The sequence below is a fragment of the Melospiza melodia genome, chromosome 12 (genome assembly GCF_035770615.1).
Source record: "Melospiza melodia melodia isolate bMelMel2 chromosome 12, bMelMel2.pri, whole genome shotgun sequence".
In the NCBI taxonomy this organism is placed as follows: domain Eukaryota; kingdom Metazoa; phylum Chordata; class Aves; order Passeriformes; family Passerellidae; genus Melospiza; species Melospiza melodia.
The window spans coordinates 21,809,867-21,832,744 of record NC_086205.1 but is presented as its reverse complement, the minus strand read 5'-3'; the positions used below and the strand labels follow the sequence as shown (position 1 = coordinate 21,832,744).

The window sequence follows — 22,878 nt, the reverse complement described above, 5'->3', positions numbered from 1 at the left end:
CAGCAGGAAAGGTGGTGTCCTGTGCCAGCACAGAGCCCTGTGACACTTGCTTGTTGACATGAATAACTTCATGGCTGTCTTTGAGTTGGGTTATTTCTGACCTCTAAAATGGGAATCAAAACAATCCCCCACAGGAATGCTGTGAAGCCAGATCATTCCAAACTAAAATGCAGTGTCTAAACAGGAAACGTATCCAAGGTCATTTTAGGTTGGATGTTATAAATGAGGGACTAATGTTAGTATTTTCTTTTTACTATCAGGTAGTAAATGAAAGTATACAGGAATAGCATGTCTCATTTTAAAAGGGAACACAAGTATACTGCTGGCTTCCACATGATCAGTATGTAAAAGTGAGAAAGTGACTAAGTAGTAGGAACAATAGGTAATGAATAAAAAAATAGGTAGTGAAAAAATAGGTAGTGAGTCTGCGTGGAATGTGGAAGGCTGAAAGGCACGGCTGAGCGTGCCAAGGACAGGGATGACATTTGGGTTATTTGGGTGAAGTGCAGGTGAGTGCTCTGACCTGGCCACAGATCCGTCACCCTGGAGCCCGAGCAGCTCATCTCAGTCCGAGAGGCAGAAATACACTCTAGGGACCAGCACTGTGCCAATATTTATTATTTCTCTCCAAGGCAGTAAGTATCAAATTCTGGTTGTTCACTGGTACCTGCAAGGTTCAGCTGTTTCAGGAACAGCATTCCAAGCAGAAACTATGCAAAGAGATTGGTTTTAGTAGTGTTTTATATTTGTGAGAGATCTGTATTTGATTCTTTGCTTTTCAGACTTTTGAACCCTTCGTTACGATGTGTGAACCCTTAGTTTTGAGGAGTATTTTCCAACCTTAACAAGTATCTGTGTATCAGATTCCTGGACCATATTTCTTATTGAGCAAAAGACCTTTTTTATGTGAAAGACTGTTGACTTCAAAACAAAGTTTACATCCCACAAATTATTGCAAGATCTTAAAATACAGCGGATTAATAATCTTCAAATAACGTGTCCTCTAGAATGCTGTTGTTGCCGATTTTCATGTTGGTTCTCGTCCCGTATCAGCGCCTGAGGTGCCGGTGCTGTTTAACTCCTGCCAGCCCGCGGCGCTGTCACCGTGCGGGCTCTGACCGAGCGCGGTGCTGTGGGGGATCCCCGGGGATGATCCCGGTGCCGCCCGGGCTCTGCCCCCGGCCCTGCCCGGCTCCATTTCGCGAACTGCCCGCGCTCAAGATGGCGCCGGCCGCCCTCAGCCCGCACTGAACATGGCGGTGCGGGCGCGGAGCGGGGTCATAGGCGGAGGAAAGGGAAGTGACGCCCCCCGTCCCGGCGGCGGCGGTGACGGGCGCGGCCGGGGCCAGCGGGGCTCCGTGAGGGACAGAGGCCGGGACCGGGAGCTCAGTGAGTGACTGGGGCTGTGCCAGGGCTCCGTGAGAGACTGGGGCGAGCGGGGCTTTCGTGAGGGACAGGGGCTGAGCCGGGGCTCCGTGCGGGACCGGGGCTGAGCGGGGTTCCATGTGGGAGCGGGGCCGAGCGAGAGCTCCGTGAAGGACCGGGGCTGAGCTGGGGTTCCATGAGGGACCGGGGCCGAGCCAGAGCTCCGTGAGGGAGCACGGCTGAGTGAGGCACCATGCGGGGCTGGGGCCGCCGCTGCCCCTCGGCCTGACCGCACCGAGCGGGGCTCCGGGAGGGAGCGGGGCCCGTCCTCGCTGGCCGGCGGGACAGCGCTGAGCCGCGGGCGGTTCAGCCGTGTTTGACGAGGGGAAAGCCTTGTGTTTGATGAGGGGAAAGCCTCGTGTTTCCGGGACAGATAGCACCGGATCTGTTCGAACCTGCCCCCGAGTTTCGTCAGCTGCTCTTGGCGCTTGTGGTGAGGAGAGGAGTGCAGAGCAAACAGCTCAAACTGAGCTTACTGCCCTTTGGAGTTTAGAGCTTTGATTTGGGGCTTCAGACGGTTTTGTTTTGTTTTGTTTCCTAATGGCTGTGTGAGCAGTGTATGAGTTTTAATGAGCTGGGTGTACGGAGTGTTTGGTCACTTGATGCACCTTTCCTTGCAGCTGCAGCATGGCAGAAGCCTCTGTCTCTCCACTGAAGCACTTTGTGCTGGCCAAAAAGACCATCACTGCCATCTTCGACCGGCTGCTGGAGTATGTCACTGAGGGAGCAGCGTTTGTGGAAGGTGAGCTTTCCCCGTCAACACGAGGGCCTTGTCCTTTGTTCTGAGTATATTTTATTGCAGTGTAATGTACCTTATGCTAGCTGTTACTGTGCTGTTTGTATAAATGTGCACTTTCAGAAATAGTCACATTTTTCATTTAACACTGGGGTTTTGTTCATCTTGTGCTGGAAGGAATGCCTGGCATTGCTACATACCTGAAAAGCTGATTAACTCCCTTGCACTGGCAGCCTGGTCTCTTTTCCACGAGGGTGAAAGCTTAACCACTCTGGCCTGACAGTTCTGTGGTGGTTTCTTTTGCACATAAGGAGGGACAAACAGGTTCTCCCATTTTCCAGCAGGAAGGTGCATCAGTGATGCAAAGCAGGGAACCACTGGTCACACCCTCAGAGGGTTTAGCAGTGTGGAATGTGTGTGGCCACACAGAGCTGGTTGCTCATCATCCCCAGTGAGCCCTGTGGGGGCAAGACAGCCCAGCTTAGCTGGTGTATCCTGGCTTTCCTTTCTGAAGGAAGCAGGAGTCCCAAGGAACTGGGCACATGAGCCCATCAGGCTGTGTTCACAGGGTTAGTCGATCAGAGGTTGGGTTGGCAGTTGATATGAAGTGATTTATGTGGTGATTTCACCTTGCTTGTGGCAGAGCTGTCAGATGATAAGGGCAGGTATCAATGTCTGTAGTGAGGTTTTTCTTGTTTTATCACTGTAATTAAAATTTGCAGTTGCCATGTTAAGTACTGATTACTTACACCTTGTAAGTGTAAGTGATTACTTACACCTTGTTCTCTGTATGTGATTGCTTTTATGTTTTTCCTTTCTGTGTGTAGCCACATACAAGAACCCAGAGCTTGACCATATAGCAACAGAAGATGAACTAGCAAAAATACAAGCATATAAAAACAAGCTGGCAGTCATTGGAGAGGTGCTCTCAAGGAGACACATGAAAGTGGCATTTTTTGGCAGGTAATGAACGAAATTGCCAGTACTTAATTTCATTTTTTTTTTGACTTAGGAAGGTCAGAGGTTGTCCTGTTCTCCAGAATGGCTTTGGGTTTTTTAAGGTGGTGGTTTTGTTTAATTTTTTGTTGTTGTGGTTATTCTGGACTGTTCCTACTTAGGATTTTTTTTTTTTTTTGTATTTGATCAGAAGTGCTGAAGAACTAAACTTGGAGCTGTTCATGCTTCTATCTATAAGCAGCTGAAGAGAAACAGAGATAGTTGTCTGGTTGGTTGTGACATCAATCTGATAGATCCGTGTGATGATTTTAAGGATAGCAGTAACAATATGGTCTGCCAGTCCACTTTGCTTCAGGGAATTGATTTTTCTGTCCTTACATTTAAACATATTTTTGGAGTGTGAATCTTCATGGTTCTAAAAATTCTGTGATAGTATTGGGGAAAACTTGTACAACTGTGGTCTTGCCTTCATTTTTGCTAAAAGTGGTTTAGTTATTTAAAAAAAACTATAAAAAGTTTTGGAATAAAGAAATTAGTTATATCTCAGGCTTGATATTTCAAAAAGTTAGAAGTTCAGTGCAAGCTGTGATGTGTGATGAAAGTTTCCCTTCTGCAAAGGGGAAAAAGTTCTGAGCAGGACAGAAGAGAGCTCAACTCTCCCTCTGGCATTTTGAATAAATTTGTGAACTGTTGTCCAGTGAGCACTGAACTTTTTCTGGAAGTAGTTCAAAAATGAGTAACAGTTCATGCTGTTGTGTAATAGTTAAACCTCAGATATTTCTGGGTGAGGGGTAGAGGCTCAGTGCAGAGTAGGACACTGCTGAGGACTGAAAGTTGTTGCAGAAGGGGGAGTTGGTGACCAGTTCCCCTGAATGAGCACTCCCCACTCTCCTGGCTGGAGCTCTGTACCCAAACCAGCCTGTGAATTCAGTTCAGCACAAAGGTGTGTTCAGTGCTGCTGTGCTCTGCTCAAAGTACTTTTGTTTTCTATCCCTCTAGAACAAGCAGTGGGAAAAGTTCAGTCATTAATGCAATGCTGTGGGACAAGGTACTTCCCAGTGGGATTGGCCATACAACAAACTGCTTCCTCAGTGTGGAAGGGACTGATGGAGATAAGGCTTATCTGATGACAGAAGGATCAGATGAAAAGAAGAGTGTCAAGGTACATTTCTTGGATGATTTTGTGCCAGTTTTCACAGGAACTGACTCTCACTGGGTCTTTTTGTTAACAACAGTTTAAAGTCCAACAGAAGTACAAGGCTCTCTCATTCTGCATTTTAAAGTTCTTATTTAGGAGGGAAGAGCAAACTAATGAAGGTGCTCTGCTGCACAGTTTTCTTGGCTGTTCTAGAGAAACAACTAAAGTGTGTTGTTTCACTGTAATATAGCATGTGTTGAGTGATTTATTTTTATAGGACTCAGTAAGTCCTGTTACTGATTAAGGATTTGGAATGTGCCCTTCATTTGGACTGGTGGTGCTCACCTTAGTGAACTGCATACTCTGATTTGTTAAACCTCTGAGGCAAATTCATGATGATGCTCAGTAGCACACAGTCCAGCCTGTAGGGAACATCTGTGGCTCAGAGGAAACTCTGGTCTGAGTTTCAAGGCACAGCTTCTTCTTTAGATGCTGGTGAGTTGAAGAGCTTGAAGAAAAAAATCACAGCTATTCACCAGAACAAAGTATGAACTCTGTTACCCTCTTCAAGGTAGATCCTGTCCAGGTTTGCTTGAGAACTGAGTTTGGCTGCTTTGCAGACTTGTTTGAGGTGCACATTCATGTTGGTGTTGTCTTTAATGCTCTCTCCAGACCGTCAATCAGCTGGCTCACGCACTCCACATGGATAAGGATTTGAAGGCTGGCTGTCTCGTCCATGTCTTCTGGCCCAAGTCCAAGTGTGCCCTGCTGAGAGATGATTTGGTTATAGTGGACAGGTATCTCTTCTCTTTTAGTAAATATTTTCTTAAGGATATTAGCCATTACAATGTTTAGAAAAGAGATTGGTTTAGATTCAAAATCTTGAAAGGCTTTTTTGTTTGAAAGGACAGAGTTTGTTCTTTTGTATGTACTGCTTGTCATCACCCTCCTGATTGTGCCCTTGTAGCAGTTGGAACAGACAAGTATCTTGTGACTGAGCTGAAAAAGGTTTTGGCTGAGGATACTCTACCTTTAAAACAAGCAGTATGGAAGCATGAATAGGGTTGTTGCAGCAACAACCTTTTGCCCATTTCCTTTCTTGAAATGCTTCAGACTGATCATGTGAAGTATAAACAATGTGGACTTCATCTTGAAAAGCTTCTGATAGGAGTTGCAGTGCCTACATACCAAAGTAATGGGTGACCTCAAAATGTGATTTTGGCTATGTCAGCTGTGTGTGCCCTGTGTTAGGCTGGCATTTCCTCTGTGTTGATGTGTTTAAGGAATTCTGGAAGTGGTTGTTTTGTCCATGCTAAATGCCCTTATTTCTGGCCACTGCATTATAATCTACAGTAGCTTTTCAAACCTTCAGGTCATCTGTACCTGATGTGTAAATCAATAAATAGTGAATTTGAGAGTAATTCACACAGGTGTCTGTGACTTTTTAAGTATGATTTCTTCAAGAAAACAAAACTCAGAATGTATTCTAATAAATTGCAGTGGTTTTTGTTCCATCTCTGTCTTGTACATTGGAATCACTGGGAGTTTGTTATTATTTCCTTGGTTGCATGATCTTAGATCTGTACAGCCCCTTCTGCTAAAGGGGAAAGAAAAGAATATATTTTGAGAGAGCAGGTACTTGAAAAGAGCAAATCATCCTTTCACTGTTAAATTGAGAAAATTTCAACTACTATTATTTAGGTGTTGCAAACATGACTTAATTCCACTTAGTATTTTTTAATGGATAGCACTATAGTTTTAACTTCATTTTGGTTTCTTCTTAAATCTATGCACAGTTTGCATAGCATATTGCTTTAATTTTGGACTTTATTAATGAAAAACATATTTTATAAACTATGGTCTCTTCTGATTAAAATTAGGATCTGAGGAGGGGAACCATTGTGTGAGGCTCTCTGGGTTTCTGATGGACTGCCTTTCACTTCACTTGGCAGTTAATTATGTGTGCATATTTACTAATCAGAAATTGCATTTTGGAATGAATAGGTAGTGTAATGATCAAGTGTCTCATAAATTCTAGATGGTAATTGGCTTGTGCAGTGCTTATCTTAAGCCTGAGGTAGGCATCAGCCTTGAGATACAAACCTCTATGATTTCTTGCAAGGCCCTTAGGCATTTCCACTCTATTTGTATCAGTTTATAAAAATAAACTACTTCTTTGTTGTGTGAATAAGAGTTTGTGTTTCTTGTTCTCAACAGCCCTGGCACAGATGTCACTACAGAACTGGACAGCTGGATTGATAAGTTCTGCTTGGATGCTGATGTGTTTGTCTTGGTTGCCAATTCTGAATCAACTCTCATGAACACGGTATGATGTGCAATGATTTTCTGCTCCTTCTTCATTTAAATATTCAGCAGTTCCAAAACCAGAATAGCTGAGAGCTTTACAGAAGGTGAATCACTGCACATAGGACTTGTGAATAGGGCTTGGGGGTGGGAGGCAAGAAATAATGTGTATCCCTCACTCAGGAACAGAGAACAAAATTTAAATTTCTGACTGGCTTGGCTTTCTCTGCCTTGAGTGTCACGATTGTCTTTTCCAGTTCAGTTGTGTTTTTGATGGATGGTGGAGTGCTTGTCTTGCCTTGCAATTTGTTGGTATTTGTTACCAACAAAAGAAGACACTTGTGGACTGAAGACACTTGTATTATCAATGAAATTAAGGAGTGTTTAATATCCAAAAATGCTCCATAAATTCAGTAAAATACACAAACTGGGTGAAAGGAGTTGAGTTCCTGTCTTGTTCCTCTCTCAGGAGAGGGTGAATTCCCCTGGCACACCTCGTGTTGAGGATGAGTGCTGCAGGGAACCCTCAGTGGGCTGTGTTTCTTCTGAAGAAGGTGTGAGCAACAAGGCTTCTGTGCAGTGTGGAGAGCTGAAGATATTTTAATGTCTTTGTTCTCTAAAGCCTTGTTTCAGGAGAGAGAAGGGTTCTCTGAACCTTGCAGCCTAAATATTGTAGGACTTGTAAGAGGAGGGGAATATTTAAGGTGGCCAGAGCAACTGTTCCAGTAATCAAAATACAAGACCAGAAATTTGGTGTAATTTTGTAGTGGTCTCCAATTTTGTCTAAACTAAGTATTGTGGATGCTGACAATAGAAGGTTTCTAAGTTATTGCAAGTGTGACTGCCAGAATGCAGAGTGATACTACTGAGGGAATTCCTGATGATTTTTATTAAGCCCACTGCAGACAAAATCATATGCTCTGGTTTTTCTGAGGATGGTTCTCACCTGAAAGGTCTGAACTTTCTAACTGTTGAGACCGTTTTTAATACAATAAAGAACTGAGTGTGCAAAGACAGTATTTCTTTGCATTCTAGCAAATTAGAATAGTTTAGTAGAAGTATAAGAATGCAAGTTTAAAAACCTTGCATTCCATTGTCTGAGCTGAGTCCACAAGGAGTTAAATACAAGAGATGCAATTTAGAAGAAAAATAAAATCCTTAAAACATTCCAGACAAAGAGGATTTGACACAAATGTGACCATATCTTCTCTGTTGTGCATGAGTGACACTTTTAGGTTTTTAGTATGGACAAAACCTGTAAGTTGTTTACATTGTGTATAACACAGCTGCTGGGTTCTTTTAATTAAAGGAAAAAGAAAAATTATTTCAGTGAACATCTCACTGCTATATAGATAATGTAAGTTATCCTGCAGATAAAGCTTTTGACAACTAAAAAGTTCTCATCCCCCTTAAGCATTGTTTTTGCCTCTTACCATAACAAATTTGAGAATATTTGGCATTATTCTGCCACACTACCAGAGATTTTTTTGGTGAAAACATGATTCTTCTACTGTTCCCTCATAAATTCTCCTCAGACCAAGTTCTGATTTCTGCAGCAGTGATCTGGATTGCACATGCCTATTCCCAGCTGATGGAGAATCATGGCTCTCCAGTGCTGTGTCCAGGATATGCTGTGGTGTCCTGCTGGAAAAGTTTATGGCAGCACAGAGATCTCTTCTGTTTCAGCTTTGCTGAGTGGGGACTCCCTCCATCACGACTTACCCATTATGGCTCTGTTAACAGCAATAATGGGTGGTAGGTGCAGCCAGGAGACCTAAATACACTTAATTTTGGTAAATTAAGACATTCCTCAATGAGGTTTTTTTCTGTGTCTCAACCATATGTCCTCATGCAGAAAATGTTATTTCTCTGTAGCTCAAGCTGATGTTGTCTAGCTGAGGAATAGTTAGATGTTGTATTATCTGGATGGAGAACCAGATTTAACAGGGTTAGCAGGAGCATCTTGGTAGTTCAGGTAAGGGAGACTTCATTGTTTTAGTCAGGCATCAGTAGTTTTTGGACTATTTTTTGGAAGTTTTCTTAGTTTATATTTTTACCAATTTTTAGAGAAAGTTGCAGTGTCTTTGACTAGCACTGGCATCCATTTTAAGACATTTGATGACTTTTGAACTACCCTAAGCCTGTTATGTGCTGAATATCTGTGGGCTTGTATACTGATAATTTCTTTATAAACTTCTAAAAAGCTGGATAAACTTCAGAGTCTGTTACAGAAGAATGCATGACTATAGTTTGGATGTCTGGGAAATTTTCTGTTTGTGCTTTAATTCTTAGGAGAAACATTTTTTCCATAAAGTGAACGAACGACTTTCCAAGCCAAACATCTTCATCCTCAATAACAGATGGGATGCTTCTGCATCAGAGCCAGAGTACATGGAAGATGTGAGTGAATTGATGGCTCTTGCATGGGTTGACAGTTAATTAATATGTATTAATATGGAAACACTAGCTCTGTCTTATTAATAAAAGGCTAAGTTATATGGTCAGAAAAAGGAAATAACCTATTCCTCATTGAAACCTAAAAGTAACTTGCAATTCAAATGACTGTTATGCAGGCAATTAATAAAATGGGAGACTTCTTTAGAACCTTTTTCCTCCACAGTTAAGGTTGTTTTTTAATCTTATTCGTATTACCTTTTGTTTCTGCAGTGGTAATGCAGCCTGAGGGCACAGTTTATACATTTATACCTGCATAGAGTAGCTGGGAAGGTGCAGTGTTAGGTGGGAGCAGTTTGGATCTTCAGATCTTGCCAACAGCAGCCAGCTTGCAGTGAGAATTATTTCTCCATGTATGGGGAATGAAAGGTTTACCCCAGAAACTGCCTGAGATCTCTGACTTACGTAAATGCAGTTGTACAAGGAGGTATTGCTGTGTCCAGGCCTGTTTAAAGGAGTAAAAGCAGCTGCTGCTTCTGCAGGGTTGGCAGGCATCTGCTCTCAGAGGGTGGCTCAGCATCTGTTTCTGCTCTGATGTTTGATGTGCTCACTCTCAGCTCGGGCTTTGCCTTTGTTCATGAGCTTTGTTCCTTTCCGCAGGTGCGGAGGCAGCACATGGAGCGCTGTCTGACCTTCCTGGTCGATGAGCTCAAAGTTATTGATCCTGTGGAGGCAAGGAATCGCATCTTCTTCGTTTCAGCAAAAGAAGTTCTGAGTGCCAGGACACAGAAGGCCCAAGGAATGCCAGAGAGTGGTGTGTAGCAGCTCCTGCTTTTCCTCAAATACAGAAAAACACTATAAAACGTACTAAATACATTTAAGATGCTGTCCCTGCTCTGAGGTACTGCTGTCTCCCTTATAGTGTGTTGTTTCACAGGTGGAGCACTTGCTGAAGGATTTCAAACAAGATTCCAAGAATTTCAGCATTTTGAGCAGATATTTGAGGTATTTATGATGGGCTTTCTAAACTGCCTGGTTTTTGTTGTAAAGGTAGCTTTTCCTTATGCTTACCTTAATTATACTGAGCATTATCCATATTAGCAAGTGGAGGAGTGTAATGTATTTAAACCATCTGCAGCTTTGCCTTTTCTGTGGGTTCTGTTCATACCTTCTCACCTTGAGTAGCAGGTAGTTGTTGGAAAGAAGAATTATATAAGTGAGGAAAGGGAACAAAACTCTCAGCTCATCTTCTGAGATCTCAGGACTAATATAGTCTATGTAAGAAGAAATTATGGTCTTGAAACGTGTGTATCACAGCCACATGCTGGTGAATGTTTGCAGTAAGAAGTTTAGTTTCATCAATGTAAATCTAAAAATATACTTTGATTTCTAAAGCCAGAGTTTTGAATTTATCACCATTATGTACCTCTTAGCTCTGTTGTTCTGATCATTAACACTCTCCTTGCATCCTTTGTGCTGTACAGAATCCACCCTTCCACCTCAGTTTAGCCATATTCATGGCTGGAGTTCAGTTTCTACAGAAATAGGACTGGTTAGACAGTTGAGTGGTTTCTTTATTATAGGATCCATTTTACTTACTAAATTTGAGAACTTTAATTAACTAAAGCCATTCTTGGATATCTTAAGGAAGCCTCTTGGGTACCCCTCAATGGTTTTGTATATGAGTATTTAAAAAAAAAATCAAACTGCCTCTGAAAAGTCTTTGTTCTTGCATTACAACAAACCATTTAACCTTAGCAGAACTGAATTATGTAATGATGTGTGTATATGAGAAAGGCTTTAAAATAATAGCTTGATTTGGTCTTGCATAAGCAAGAAAATGTCAGACTAAATTTAATCCTTATCCACACTCTTCTGATAGGTGACTGAAGTGTTGAAATGATGGGTGCAGGGTGCTGGCAGGGTCTGGCTGCATGAGACATGACCTTTCTTGTGTCTCTAGCTGTAGTCAAACATGCATGTTTTTTGCAATTTTTGTCCTCAGAACCATAATAGGAAACTTTAAGCCAGCAGGAAAAAAGTGGAAATTGAGCTTCTAAATCAGTTATTGTTCTTTGTTGTATTTTGTCATCTGCTGTACCCAAAGCTTTTTTGACAAAATCTCTTATAATTACAGTTAAGCACTCAACATTTAGAATATTTCAATATGAAGATGGATGATGACTTATTAAATGATGTGATGCTGTGAGTGCTCAGCACATCTGTAAATCAGATGTCACAGACTCAAGTTGGCCACCACAATTAGAAGTATCTGTCACAGGATCACAGCCATGACAAGTTTCTGTGGCACAAGGAACAATTCTGTGACAGCACTGCATGGCCTTAAGTCAACCTTTTTTCTTTTTTCCCAGTGTGTTACATTTGCTGCACACCTGACTCCAACAGTGAGAGTGGATTCTGTAGTGTCTTTCCTTGTTCAGCTGTGTTTTGTAAAATCATTATTAATGGCTTTGAATAGGGGTGTGATCCTGTAATTTAGAGAATGACAACTGTGCTGAATTAAGATTGCCAAAGCAGTTTAAATTTTGAGCACTTGCTGTTGCAGCCTCTTTCACATTCAGGTTTTTGTGGCAGTTTTCTAAGTTACAATGGCAGTTTATGTGCTTTTAAAGCAAGGCTGAGGCTGAAATGTTTTACCAGGTCTGAAGTTTTCAGTCCTGATACTCAAATTACTGTCACCTGAGCTGATAAAGTAGCTGACACCAGCATGCTGTTGTCATCAGTTCTGCCCACCAGCTCTGGGCTCTGTATTAATGAGGAATCTCAGACTGCAGGGAGAACTTTCTGTGTGAAATCCTCACTGATCCCCTCCCTTGTGCACTGCCAGAGCAAACTCAGAGGCTGTGCAGCCCTGAGTACAGCCTAAGCACTTTGCATTTACTCCTGACAGGAGCTGCAAGTCCCAGCACTGGGGTTACGTTGCAGTGTGTGAAAAGGAAGGGGTGAGAGCACAGATGCTTCTGTCTGTCCTCATCAAACACTGACTCCTCCCCTCCCTCAGTCTGTCTTGCCTTTAGCTCCTTGTCCTGTGCAGGTGCCCTCCTCAGACTTCCCAAACTTCTCTCAGTAATCTGTCACCTCACAGACCTGTCCACATGTGCCTTGTTCCCCCTGGCTGTGCCTGCTGGGTTTGCTCCTCCTGGATTCTCTCACCCTGCTTTTGTCATCACTAAAATTGGACAGCTTTTCCCTCTTCTCCATATGGGCTGAGAAGAGGAACTGTTACTTCTGCAGTACTTCCACGTTCCTGATTTTAGTATCAGTTCCCTGGTGGGAAAGCCTGTTCATTGCAGGCCTGAAATGAGCTCAGTATAGACAGAATCTTTTAAAAAATAAATCTAGAAACATCCCCCCAGTGCTAGTTAATTGTGATATGGGAAAAACTTGGACTAATTTTGGAAAGCTTGTAAGGTTTATATAGACTTTAGTGTGAGGGCAAAAATCATTTTAAACTAGATGAAACATGTTTGTCTGCAAAGCACAGGACAGTTGAAGTTGCTAAAAAAAAATCCTGGTGCAGGCATTACTAGAAACAATTATAAGCAGTGGGAAAATTAAGATTTTAGAGATTCATGTAGTAGCTGTAAAAAGTGATGCTACTGTGTCAGCTGTATTGCAGCAAAGGAAAGGAGAGAGGCAGTCTTAAAGTATTGAAATCTTGGATCAGTGCTGGATTTTGTGTTAGGGAATAATAGAGAGTGGTCAGTGTATTTCCTGAAATTTTACACCGAGGTACACAGAATGCCTTACTAAAACAGCGAAGAAATGCCTGGGCCCTGCCCTGTGTGCAGTAGTGCCTAGAGGATATCCTAGATAAAACCAGCCCCACCATGCCTAAGGCTGGGGTGCTTCTCAAGTTTCTCAGAAGTGCTGGCAGCAGAATTGGTGTGGGAAGCAGTGGAGGAGGGAGGAGGGTGGAAGAGAACTCCTGGCTGGCAGAGCTGGGTTGAGACAGCCCTGCAGAGCCCAGGGGTGGGATACAGAACACTCTGGGCACTGACAGCTCTCCTGTGATGGAAGGTAACTGGTTTTGCTTAGACTGTTGAAACAGTTCATCTTGGTTTCAGTGAATCCTTCTGTACAGACTAACAGCCAAACTGCTGCTGTCCCCCGCTTATCTTTCCCCACTGTTTAACTAACCTTTGTGTTTTTCCTAGTGCTCTAACTTGGATTTTCTGATTGTGTTGTGAGTGATTGTCATCCTTTTACCTACCACATACTAATGTTGGGAAGAAGACTCTGCTCTGTGCCTAGTCTAGCTCTTACAATGTGCTGATATTTGAAAAACTCTGGCCTTTCATTGCTGATTTCTAGATCTGCTTCGTCGAGGAACAGGGACTGTTTTCTCCACTTTGTTTATTTTGTTTTCATCTATTATTTTTAGATAGCTGAGATTTGTAATTACAGCATATGCTAAGATAATAGGCAAGTTTTCTAAAAGCCATCCAAACCTGTGGTATGAAAGGTGAATCCACAGATGGAGAACAATTTAAAAATCCCATTGATGTGGTTTAAGGAAGTCAGCTGCTTGCTTTCTTCCCCTCAAACAGAAGAGTTCTTCAGTCACTGTCCTGTATTTCTGAATTGCTATTCAATGTTGAAGATTGGTTAGAAATTGTATTGTTAGAGCATTTTCTGCTTACTCATTTAACATTTCAGTAATATACAAACAAACTGATACTTTAAGGACTACTTAAATTTTATTTATCCCATGAGAAAACCCTTGTTTCTTATTCCTAATTATATATTTTGTTCCTGGATGATCAATATTGACATGACAATGTCAAATTCTATTGACAGAGTTACCTCTTGAAAGTAAGACTGTGTAGTGCAACAAATAAAACTAAAGCCAGACCATATTGCTAGCACTCATTTTTGACATTTGTAATTCCAAATAGATGGTTTTGAAAATTTCTTGAAGAGATAGATTTATCTTATGTATTCATCTGAGTTTTCTTTTTTTTTCACATTATTAATTTATTTTAAAAGAATAAAACCTATGCACATTACTGTGAATGGACACGAAGGCAGATTTGCTGCTGTAGATTCATTTAAGATTTCAGTTTCTGTTGTCTTTTAATTTCTTTATACTTTCTCCCTTTTTATTTCCCACTGGTTTAAGTTCATGGTAAAATTGGCAGCATGTGCTTTCTGACAGTGAAATTCCTGATGGTGTTGGCATGGAATTGCAGTAATGTGTTGTGGCTTGGGCCCCTCGCAGGAGTGTATCTCGCAGTCAGCCGTGAAAACCAAGTTTGAACAGCACACTATCAGAGCTAAACAGATAATAGATACTGTGAAAGACATTATGGACACCATAAACGTTGCAGCAGCAGAGAAAAGGTAGGTGGGGTGGAGGACTGGTTGGATTTGGTTTGTCCGGATCATCTGAGGAGCCATTTCTGGGCTGGTGATTTTCTTGGGCCATTATGGACTTTAAAATCCACTTTTTCTGCTTGGTAAGAAACAGACAATTTCCCTGGTATGTCAATATGTCAGTCTTACCATTGTTCACTTGCCCGCTCAGTTCTGTTCTTGGTCTGTGATTTCTGTACAGGGATCTTGGTTTACTTTGGTGTTCTTTGTTACTGATTTGCAATCTGTGTGTTTTCAAACCTTTTTTTCAGAAATACTTAAAATGTTAAGTTTTTCTAGTGATATGCAGCATTTCAGAGATGATGTTTGGGCCTACTTTACTTTCTTTAACAGTTACAGTGAAGAATAAAAATGGAAGGATGTAGATGCTTTAATTTGCAAGTGATTAGAATACTGTAAGGAATGAGATGAGCCCAGGCTAACAGAGGCTTGGCCTCTGGCCCTTTCCAGATTGCATCCTTAAATATCCTTATTCTCTCTTCACTCATGTAATCCTTTAGTGCTAATGATAGCAGCTCATCTGTTCTGTCTGGTAGCTTCATGTATCCTTTGAGGTTTGCATATGTGTGCAGTTTTTCCTCACTTTTGTTGCCACCTTGTGTCTCTTGTACACAGTGAACTTGCTGTCACGATTAATGCTTCCCATCAATCTCCTTCCTGCCTGTCAATAATGTGTCTTTGTGTTTCAACAGACTTCACTGTGCTGTCAAACACACTCATCTCCCTGAATATGTCAGTTTTTACAGACTGCCTGTTTACATACTGACTTGTCTCACGTTGTCAGATCCCATGAAAACATGCTGTGAAGTGTTTGAAAATATTCTGATATTCTGCTTCTTTCTGTCAATTGACTTAACCAAAATGTCTGTGGTGATGCCTCTTAGTTTGAATTGCTATTTGTTGTTTCTGGTGGCCCTTCAAGAGGAAATTGCTCCAGGTTTTCAGGAATTTTTGCTTAAGTGATAGGTCAAGGAATTCTAAAGAGACTTGTTTGTGACAAGGTTGGTTTCTCCCACATCCCCTTTGCTTTGCAGGGTCATCAGGCCCACATCACTGTTAAGGAGTGGTTGAGTGCTGGTTGTGAGCAGAAGTTTGATCAGATTGACCCTTTTTTAAAATCAGGGTAGATGAGTAATTAAAGGCCTCTGATTCCCCACACCTTTTTTAGTTGTAATTATGTGACAACACAGGCATGACAGCTCTGACTCAAAATGCTGGTTTTGAGTTGTGTTTGCTCAGCACAGCCTTTGAATGCTCATGCACATGGAGCTGCCATGTCCAGCCCTTCTTGGAGCAGTGCCTCTGCTTTGGGCAGCCAGTGTCATTGGGATCCCCCTGCCTGCTCAGAAACCGTCAGCTGGCTGATCCTGGTTAAGGGCTCGTTTCTTTCCTGGGGGAATACATGGTGGTGATGGTGATTTCCTTTCTGCTGGGTTAGAGTCCAGTCCATGGAAGAGAGAGAAGATCAGAAGGACAGGCTGGACTTTGTGAGAAATCAGCTGAACATTTTGACAGAAGACACCAAGGAAAAGATCAAACGCGTTACTGAGGAAGTCGAAAACAAAGTAAGTCAAGGCAGTGGGAACAACTCCGCAGATCCAGGTGTTGCCTCCTCTCTCAGGCAGCTCCTTTTGCAGTCCACCCATCTCAGGAAATATGTTTGAAATGTCAGAACACTCCTTTTTCAATTAAAAGAAAAGAGAAAATGAAAGCTTAAAATGGCAATCTTTCCTGAGTGTCAGATGATTGAATGATTTCTTGGGACAGTTCATGCAGTTGTCTGTTCTCACTCTGTCTGGAAAAGGTAGCAGAAACGTTTGATGCATTTCCTGTGTTCTTCCAGGTCTCCTCTGCCATGACTGACGAGATTTGCCGGCTTTCAGTTTTAGTTGATGAATTTTATTCTGATTTCCACCCTTCTCCTCAAGTATTGAAGCTCTATAAGACAGTAAGTTTTTTTGAATGGTTTGAAGCCAGACTCTTTGTCTTTCCCTTAATTTCTACTTCTGTATTTTCATAAATTGCTTAGATTTTATGTGACTTTGAGCATTGCAGGATTTTTGCTTGCTGACATGTGCATATCTCTACCCAAAACTGAAAAAGGTTGAAAATACTTTCTGCTTTGTTTTTGGAAAGAAATTAATTTTTTCAACATCTTTTTAGTAGTAGAATAGTTCCTAATTTCAAGTTTTCACTTCCAGCAAATAAGACTTTGCATAAATAATTTTCTTTACTCCTAAAATCAAATAGATCCAAAAATAAAATACTCAACACTTTTAATAAAAACTGGTTTGGGAGTTTTTAATTTTATGAATTCTTTCTCAAACGTACTGCTTTAAGTTAAAGGACATATACTTATGTTTGCCCCTTGTGCCCAGACTTTGCTGGTGATGCTGACTGCCCTGGGGTCACAGAATGTTCTGAGGTGGAAGGGACTCAAAGGATCACTGAGTCCAGCCCTTACACAAATGGCTCATATGGGGATCAAACCCACAACTTTGGTGGTAACAGCACCATGCTCCAACCAGCTGAGCTCATCTCAGCCTGTTCCAGCCTGGCTGGTCACCTGGAGTGCTGCATTTTCAGGACAATCTGTGCTGGTTCACCTCAGCAGAGCATCCTGAGCAGGCCCCCGTGGGAGTTGGTGGGATGGGTTTGTCCCTGTGCAGAGCAGTGGAATTGGCTCCCATCAAATGACACAGTAAGGGCTTTGCAGGGCAGTAGGTAGTGGTTTGCTTTTCACTGTCACAGTGAAAAGTACAGACTTCTGTGCCTTTTTATGTTTACAGTCCTCGGGAAATCTTTCCTGCGTCTCTTTAGTTAGGTTTTCAGTCCCAGTGTGCAGTTGGAAAGCATGGTATTTTCATGGAAACATGCTTTTCTTCCCACTGTAAATAACAGTGCTTAGTGTGTAACATATTCCTGCCCATATAATGTAACTGATTGGCTAAACACAAACTGATGGGCTTGTGTTCTTTGTGGCACTTCAGGAGCTGAACAAACACATAGAAGATGGTTTGGGGAAGAACCTGGCTGAGCGCTGCTCCACTGAAGTCAACCAGTCAATGCACCAGTCCCAGCAGGAGATGATTGGTAGGAGGAGGGAGCAGGAATGGTAACACTTCACAGTTAAAGGAACACAATCTAGGAAAATTCAGTTTTAAAAGAATTTTCCTTCTGATCATGCTTAACATTGATGCTATAAAGGGTAAAAGAAAAGTCATGATAGACCTGGACTGAGAGATTAGCTCAGTCCCCTGTTTCTGATACTAACCAGTAACAGATGCTGGGGGAGAAGAACAATGAACCAGGGTAAATATAGCAATCCTTCTCCATTTTATGGACTTCTGAGCTGGTACACTGCATCTGGAGTAATGGCTTAAGCAAGTAGTAATGGACCTGTCCTTTGGAAGCCCATCTAATCCTTTTATAAACTCATTTAAAATTTAGCTTCAATGAGAGACACACCAAATACACTAATTATTAGAAAATGTTCCTGCAGTATAATGCTCTCCCTAGGTTCCTCCAGACCCAGAAAGCAAAACAGTTTATTTCACAAAGGATTTGTGCACTCCCCCCTTTTTTTGTTTTCTTTTTAAGTAGTAACTTTATTGCACATCCATCTCTATTGGTGTGTTCCTGGTAATGAAAGATTCAGAGTGAGATCATGAAATTACATGAACTTTTCCATCCTTTTATGTACTAGTATTGCCTTTTCTGTGTGGCACCATGGAACTGATGGATAAATTAAATTTTTTTCTTACTCCATCCCTATCTTTTGATCAGTGGTAGAGGTCTTTCAGTTTATTTGAGCCTTTTTTTTCCAGCAGTGAGTTGATTTTCATGACTGTTTTCTTGTAGTGGAGCAGTAAATTCCCTCTATGTTAGGGTCAATCCTGCTGAAGTGCCACTGATTTTACAAATAAATAAATAATGAACTGACCAGTTTAGATTCTCTGAATTGATAAAGCTGGTCAGCAGTGTAGAGATACTGTTTGTGAATATGCTCTTCTTCTAATGGTAACTCATCTTTACTGTTTGTTCTTATTTCTAGAAAATCTGAAACCATTGTTGCCTTCTAGTGTTCAGGATCAGCTCCACTTGCTAATTCCATGCAGGAAGTTTGATCTTAGCTATGATCTAAACTGTCATAGCCTGTGTGCAGATTTTCAAGAGGATATCATGTTCCACTTTTCTTTGGGATGGACTTCTCTTGCAAACCGTTTCTTGGGTCTTAAACAAGCTCAGAAAGTACTGCAGGGATTAACAGATCCAAACCTACATGTGAGTCCTTCAGAGCTTGGGCTGCTTTGTTTTACCTTGATGAGAGTATATTGATTTTTCCTCTGTGCCAATGCTATTTACACGCTTCCTGCTACCTTTCCCTAGATCCATTGTGTGAAATATTTTTGGTGTGGGTTATTTTTATTGGATTATATTCAGGGTTAGAATGGAACTGAAAACCTCTTTTAAACTTCCTGCAGCTGTTACACAAGTTGGTTTTCCTTTGGCTTGAACCCTTTGAGTAGCCTATTCCATTTGTAATATTTGGATCTTTAGGTCAGAACACAGACCCTTTTTCTCTCCTCAGGAGTTTTGTGCAGATTTCACTGCTGAAGGCTTTCCTTCAAGTAAATCAAAACCTGAATATATGAAAATAAACCCCATCTGTGTAGTTCCCTGATGCTTTTGACTCAGGCTGCCCTGTTCCCATTCTAGATCCCTCGTCCTTTAGCCAGCACCCCGTCTGCCGCCAGCCTGCCCGCCTTAACTCCCGACAGCGTGCCCCAGGAGGAGTTCATGGTTCCCTTGGTGTTGAGTTTGGCCTCGCTGACATCCCGGACCTCCATGAGCATCATCATTGTTGGTGGAGTGGCAAGTAGCACATTTCCTGCTGGAAGGGGTGGCAGAGGCTGAGCTGCTCTGTCCTGCCTGGGGTGTAACACAGAGCGTGCCATGGACTTGACACTGGGCCAGATGAGCATGTGCAGTGCCCTGGATACCCACAGTCAGTTCACAGGGAGAAACCAGGCTAATCACTCTGAGGATAGCTGGGTGTATCCTCTGTGCCAGAAGTCTGTGTTCAATGCCTGAATTAAATGGTGATCTGATGGTGCCTCCTTCACTTTGAATTTAGTTGGAGCTTTGCTTCTTCCTTCATGAAAGAGCAGCAATCTTCTGTAACCTGCACATTCTCTGTGCCATTGGGGACCAGCCCATGTGAATGTAGCTGTATTGCTCTGCAGTAATAATATGGAAAACACTTATTTTCTTAAACAAGTCCAGTGAAAGAGCTGTGGAGATGATTTTTTTAAAAATGGGCAAAGTTAGCTTTTATTCCATAGATCACCTTATTTAAGCTAACGAAGATTTTGTTTCTCAGATTTGGAAAACCGTAGGCTGGAAACTGATCTCGCTGTCGCTGAGCATGTATGGGCTGCTGTACCTGTATGAGAGGCTGACCTGGACCACGCGGGCCAAGGAGAGAGCCTTCAAGCAGCAGTTTGTCAACTACGCCACCGAGAAGCTGCAGATGATCGTCAGCCTCACCAGCGCCAACTGCAGCCACCAGGTGCAGCAGTAAGTGTCACACGGGCTGCCCCTCACTGCCTCAGGCATTGTGGGCTTTGTGAGGTCCCCAGGGCGAGGTGAGAGAGGAGAATTTGGCTCCGTGTTCTCAGAAGGCTGATTTATTATTTTAGGATATTATATTATATTAAAAGAAATTACATACTAAAACTATACTATAGAAAGAGAAAGGATACATCAGAAGGCTAAACAAGAATGAGCATGAAAGCTCGTGACTGATTCCTCAGTCCAACACAGCTGAGGGTGATTGATTGGTTCCATGTCAATTGTTTTTAGTTAATGCCCAAAGGTAAACAATCTCCTGTTGGTAAACAATCTCCAGACCACATTCCAGAGCAATCAGATAATTATTGTGTACCTTTCTTTCCTGAGGCTTCTCACCTTCTCAGGAGAAAAAATCCTGGCAAAGGGATTTTTCAGGAAATATCATGGTGACAGGCCATTGTCACTGGCCCTGCCTGATGGCACCTCTAGTGTCACTTGGCACTTAGTGGGAGGGGGTTTGAAGAGTCTAAAATGCCTACCTGAAAAGGCACCTGCATCTGTGTGTGGCTGTGTGTGGTGCTCTGAAGATGCTGGCTCTTTGTCCAGCACCTTACAGTAGAGACATGAGAGATCATTTTAGTGGAGGCTGAGTTGCTCTGCCTTTGGAGTCCCTGGAAGGTTGAGCAGAGCTTCTGCCCCAGGGGCTGCTATGGGTTCTGAGCAGCCAGTCCTGGCTCTTCTGCACTGCAGGAGATGAATTTCACTTGCCTTTCTGAACTATTCCCTGAGCTACCCAGGAGAGAGAGGTGTTCTGCACCCTGGGGGCTAGAGGGTGCTTTAGCAGCCTTAATTTTCTGAAATAATAATTCAGTCAAAACACATAGTTTCAAAAAGAAGCTAAGGAAGACAATCAACCAGACATTACTTAGCAGAAACAGGTGGGAAAGTGTTTTGGAAAGAGAAAAAAAAACGGAATAGTAAAAAGTTTTGCTTCAGTAGAGGAAATAGATCCATCCCTGTATCCAGCAGCCCTGAGGACATGGAAGAGCTGCACTCAAACCAGTGCTCCAGTTGAGAGGAGAGGGTGCTTCATCTCCTGCATGAGAGCTTGGGTGCTGGCCCCAGGCTGGTTACTGGGTTTGTTTTCCCTTTGTGTGAGGTTGGGTGGGCAGGTCCGGAGCACTCCTCACCTGCACAGGGCTGACATTCCTGTGAGCAGGGCTCATTGTGGCACAGGGCACTGAGCTTGGCAGTGTGGGGCTGCTCTGGCACCTCCTGCCAGGGCCAGAGCCCCATCTCAGACCTGCACTTGTTAATGCTCTGTGGAAATGGCCAGGCATGAACTGAGGTGTGTTTGGTGTGTTCAGGGTTTCTTTTTCTAGTTTAAAAAGTACCCTGCTCTCCTGCTTTCTGTTCTGTACTCCCATACAGAAGGTTTGATTCCTGTGTTCTGCACACTGCAATGCCATGAGATTTTATTTCTTTTTTTTTAGCATTAACTTCTGTAAATCATGATTATAAACTTGTTCTTGCCTTAGGGAAATGGCCACTACTTTTGCTCGGCTGTGTCAGCAAGTGGATATTACTGAGAAAAACCTGGAAAAAGAAATAGCTAGGCTTTCCAAAGAAATAGATCAACTGGAGAGCATACAAAGCACCTCCAAGCAGCTGAGGTAAGTCTTGGTGTGGCTGGCCACAAGCATCTCTTAGCCCTGCTGACTTCAGAGTGGTCAGTGCTTGTGTCAGACTGGAGTTGAACTGGGTTAGTTCAGGTGCAGAAGGAGATGCAAAGATACCCTGAACAGCTCTGGGTATGTTAAATAAATGTATGCTGCTGCCTCAGTGAATCAGCTAACCTCCAAAAATACTTTTTCTTAGATCATCTTTACCCTTGTCTCTCTTTACTGGGGGAATTCAGCAGAATTTGAGTCTCCTGTTGGTAACTTGAGGGTGGCACCTTCCCAAAGCCCCTCCCCAGAGCAGAGCAGAAGAGCAGCTGTGCTCTTTTGAGTCATCAGTGCAGTACTGATGGTGCCAGTGGTAGGTGTTTGCAGAGGAGGAGCTTCCAGCAGTTGGTGGCTCAGGGCTTGGAAGGAGCCTCAGCTGTAGTTTACTGTTCTTTCCACCTCCTGAAAGGCTGCTGCCTGCTGGCCTTGGGCATCCACCCCTGATGGTGAACATCTGCCCCCACACACCCCTTCCAAAAACCTGCATTTACATTTTCTTAGTGTTGGGGGTGTGAGTACATGAATAGAAATAAAACACTGATATTGATCCTGCCTTTGGGATGTTCAGGCACTGAAGTAAATCCCTTGCTTTTGTTTGTTTTACAGAAATAAAGCCATTCACCTCGAGAATGAACTAGATCGCTTCACAAAACATTTTCTTCAAAAGAGTAAATAAAACATCATTGTGAACCTTCCCGGTGCTCCTTTGTAGGGCAAAGTAGGAATTTTACAGGTGACACTTCTATTCTATGAAAATGATTTATATTTTTAATGTTACTCTGGTGACAGTTGTTGTAAAACTTGGACTCTGATGGTGAACCAAACGGTAGAGCTGTGGTACTCTTGAGTGTTATGTTCATTTTGCAGATTTTGGGTTAAAAATTACCTTTAAACACTAAATTTTTTTGAGCACTTGACAATAAAACCCCAAATCCTCACTGGTTTTCATGAGTATGTAGCAGTGGCAAGTCTCTCCTCCTGGCATCCAGGACCTCAGACAGGGAAAGAGCTTAGCCCAGTCTCCTGCTTTCAGCTGCTTAGGAATTGTCCAGGGATGGAGGGTGCTGGTTTTCCATGTGGATGTGACTTGGTTTAGTGGAGGGAAGTGCAAACTGTGGCATGGGAAAGAAGTCCTGAGGTGTTCAGAAAGCAGGTGCCAGTGTGCTGGGCAGCAGTTCCTCTTGAAAGGCAGCAAAGGTGAGGGTGAACTGCAATAAGGAAATGCA

At 42.6% G+C, this 22,878-nt stretch overlaps 1 protein-coding gene across 2 annotated transcripts; it reads left to right on the top strand.

The window, feature by feature from the left end:
* Nucleotides 1-109: 109 nt before the first annotated feature.
* MFN1 (mitofusin 1) lies at nucleotides 110-22,590 on the top strand. Of its 2 annotated transcripts, none has more exons than XM_063167264.1 (18): nucleotides 110-635; nucleotides 2,046-2,167; nucleotides 2,989-3,124; nucleotides 4,118-4,280; nucleotides 4,929-5,053; nucleotides 6,474-6,582; nucleotides 8,853-8,960; nucleotides 9,615-9,768; nucleotides 9,892-9,959; nucleotides 14,197-14,318; nucleotides 15,790-15,916; nucleotides 16,195-16,299; nucleotides 17,342-17,444; nucleotides 18,406-18,635; nucleotides 19,071-19,226; nucleotides 19,735-19,931; nucleotides 21,464-21,598; nucleotides 22,259-22,590. In XM_063167264.1, the coding sequence occupies exons 2-18, from the start codon at nucleotides 2,053-2,055 to the stop codon at nucleotides 22,326-22,328; spliced, it is 2,223 nt and encodes a 740-aa protein (XP_063023334.1). In that variant the 5' UTR covers nucleotides 110-635; nucleotides 2,046-2,052; the 3' UTR covers nucleotides 22,329-22,590. The 2 variants fall into 2 exon arrangements, with proteins under 2 accessions (XP_063023334.1, XP_063023333.1); XM_063167263.1 differs by lacking the exon at nucleotides 110-635 and adding an exon at nucleotides 1,250-1,389.
* Nucleotides 22,591-22,878: the final 288 nt, after the last annotated feature.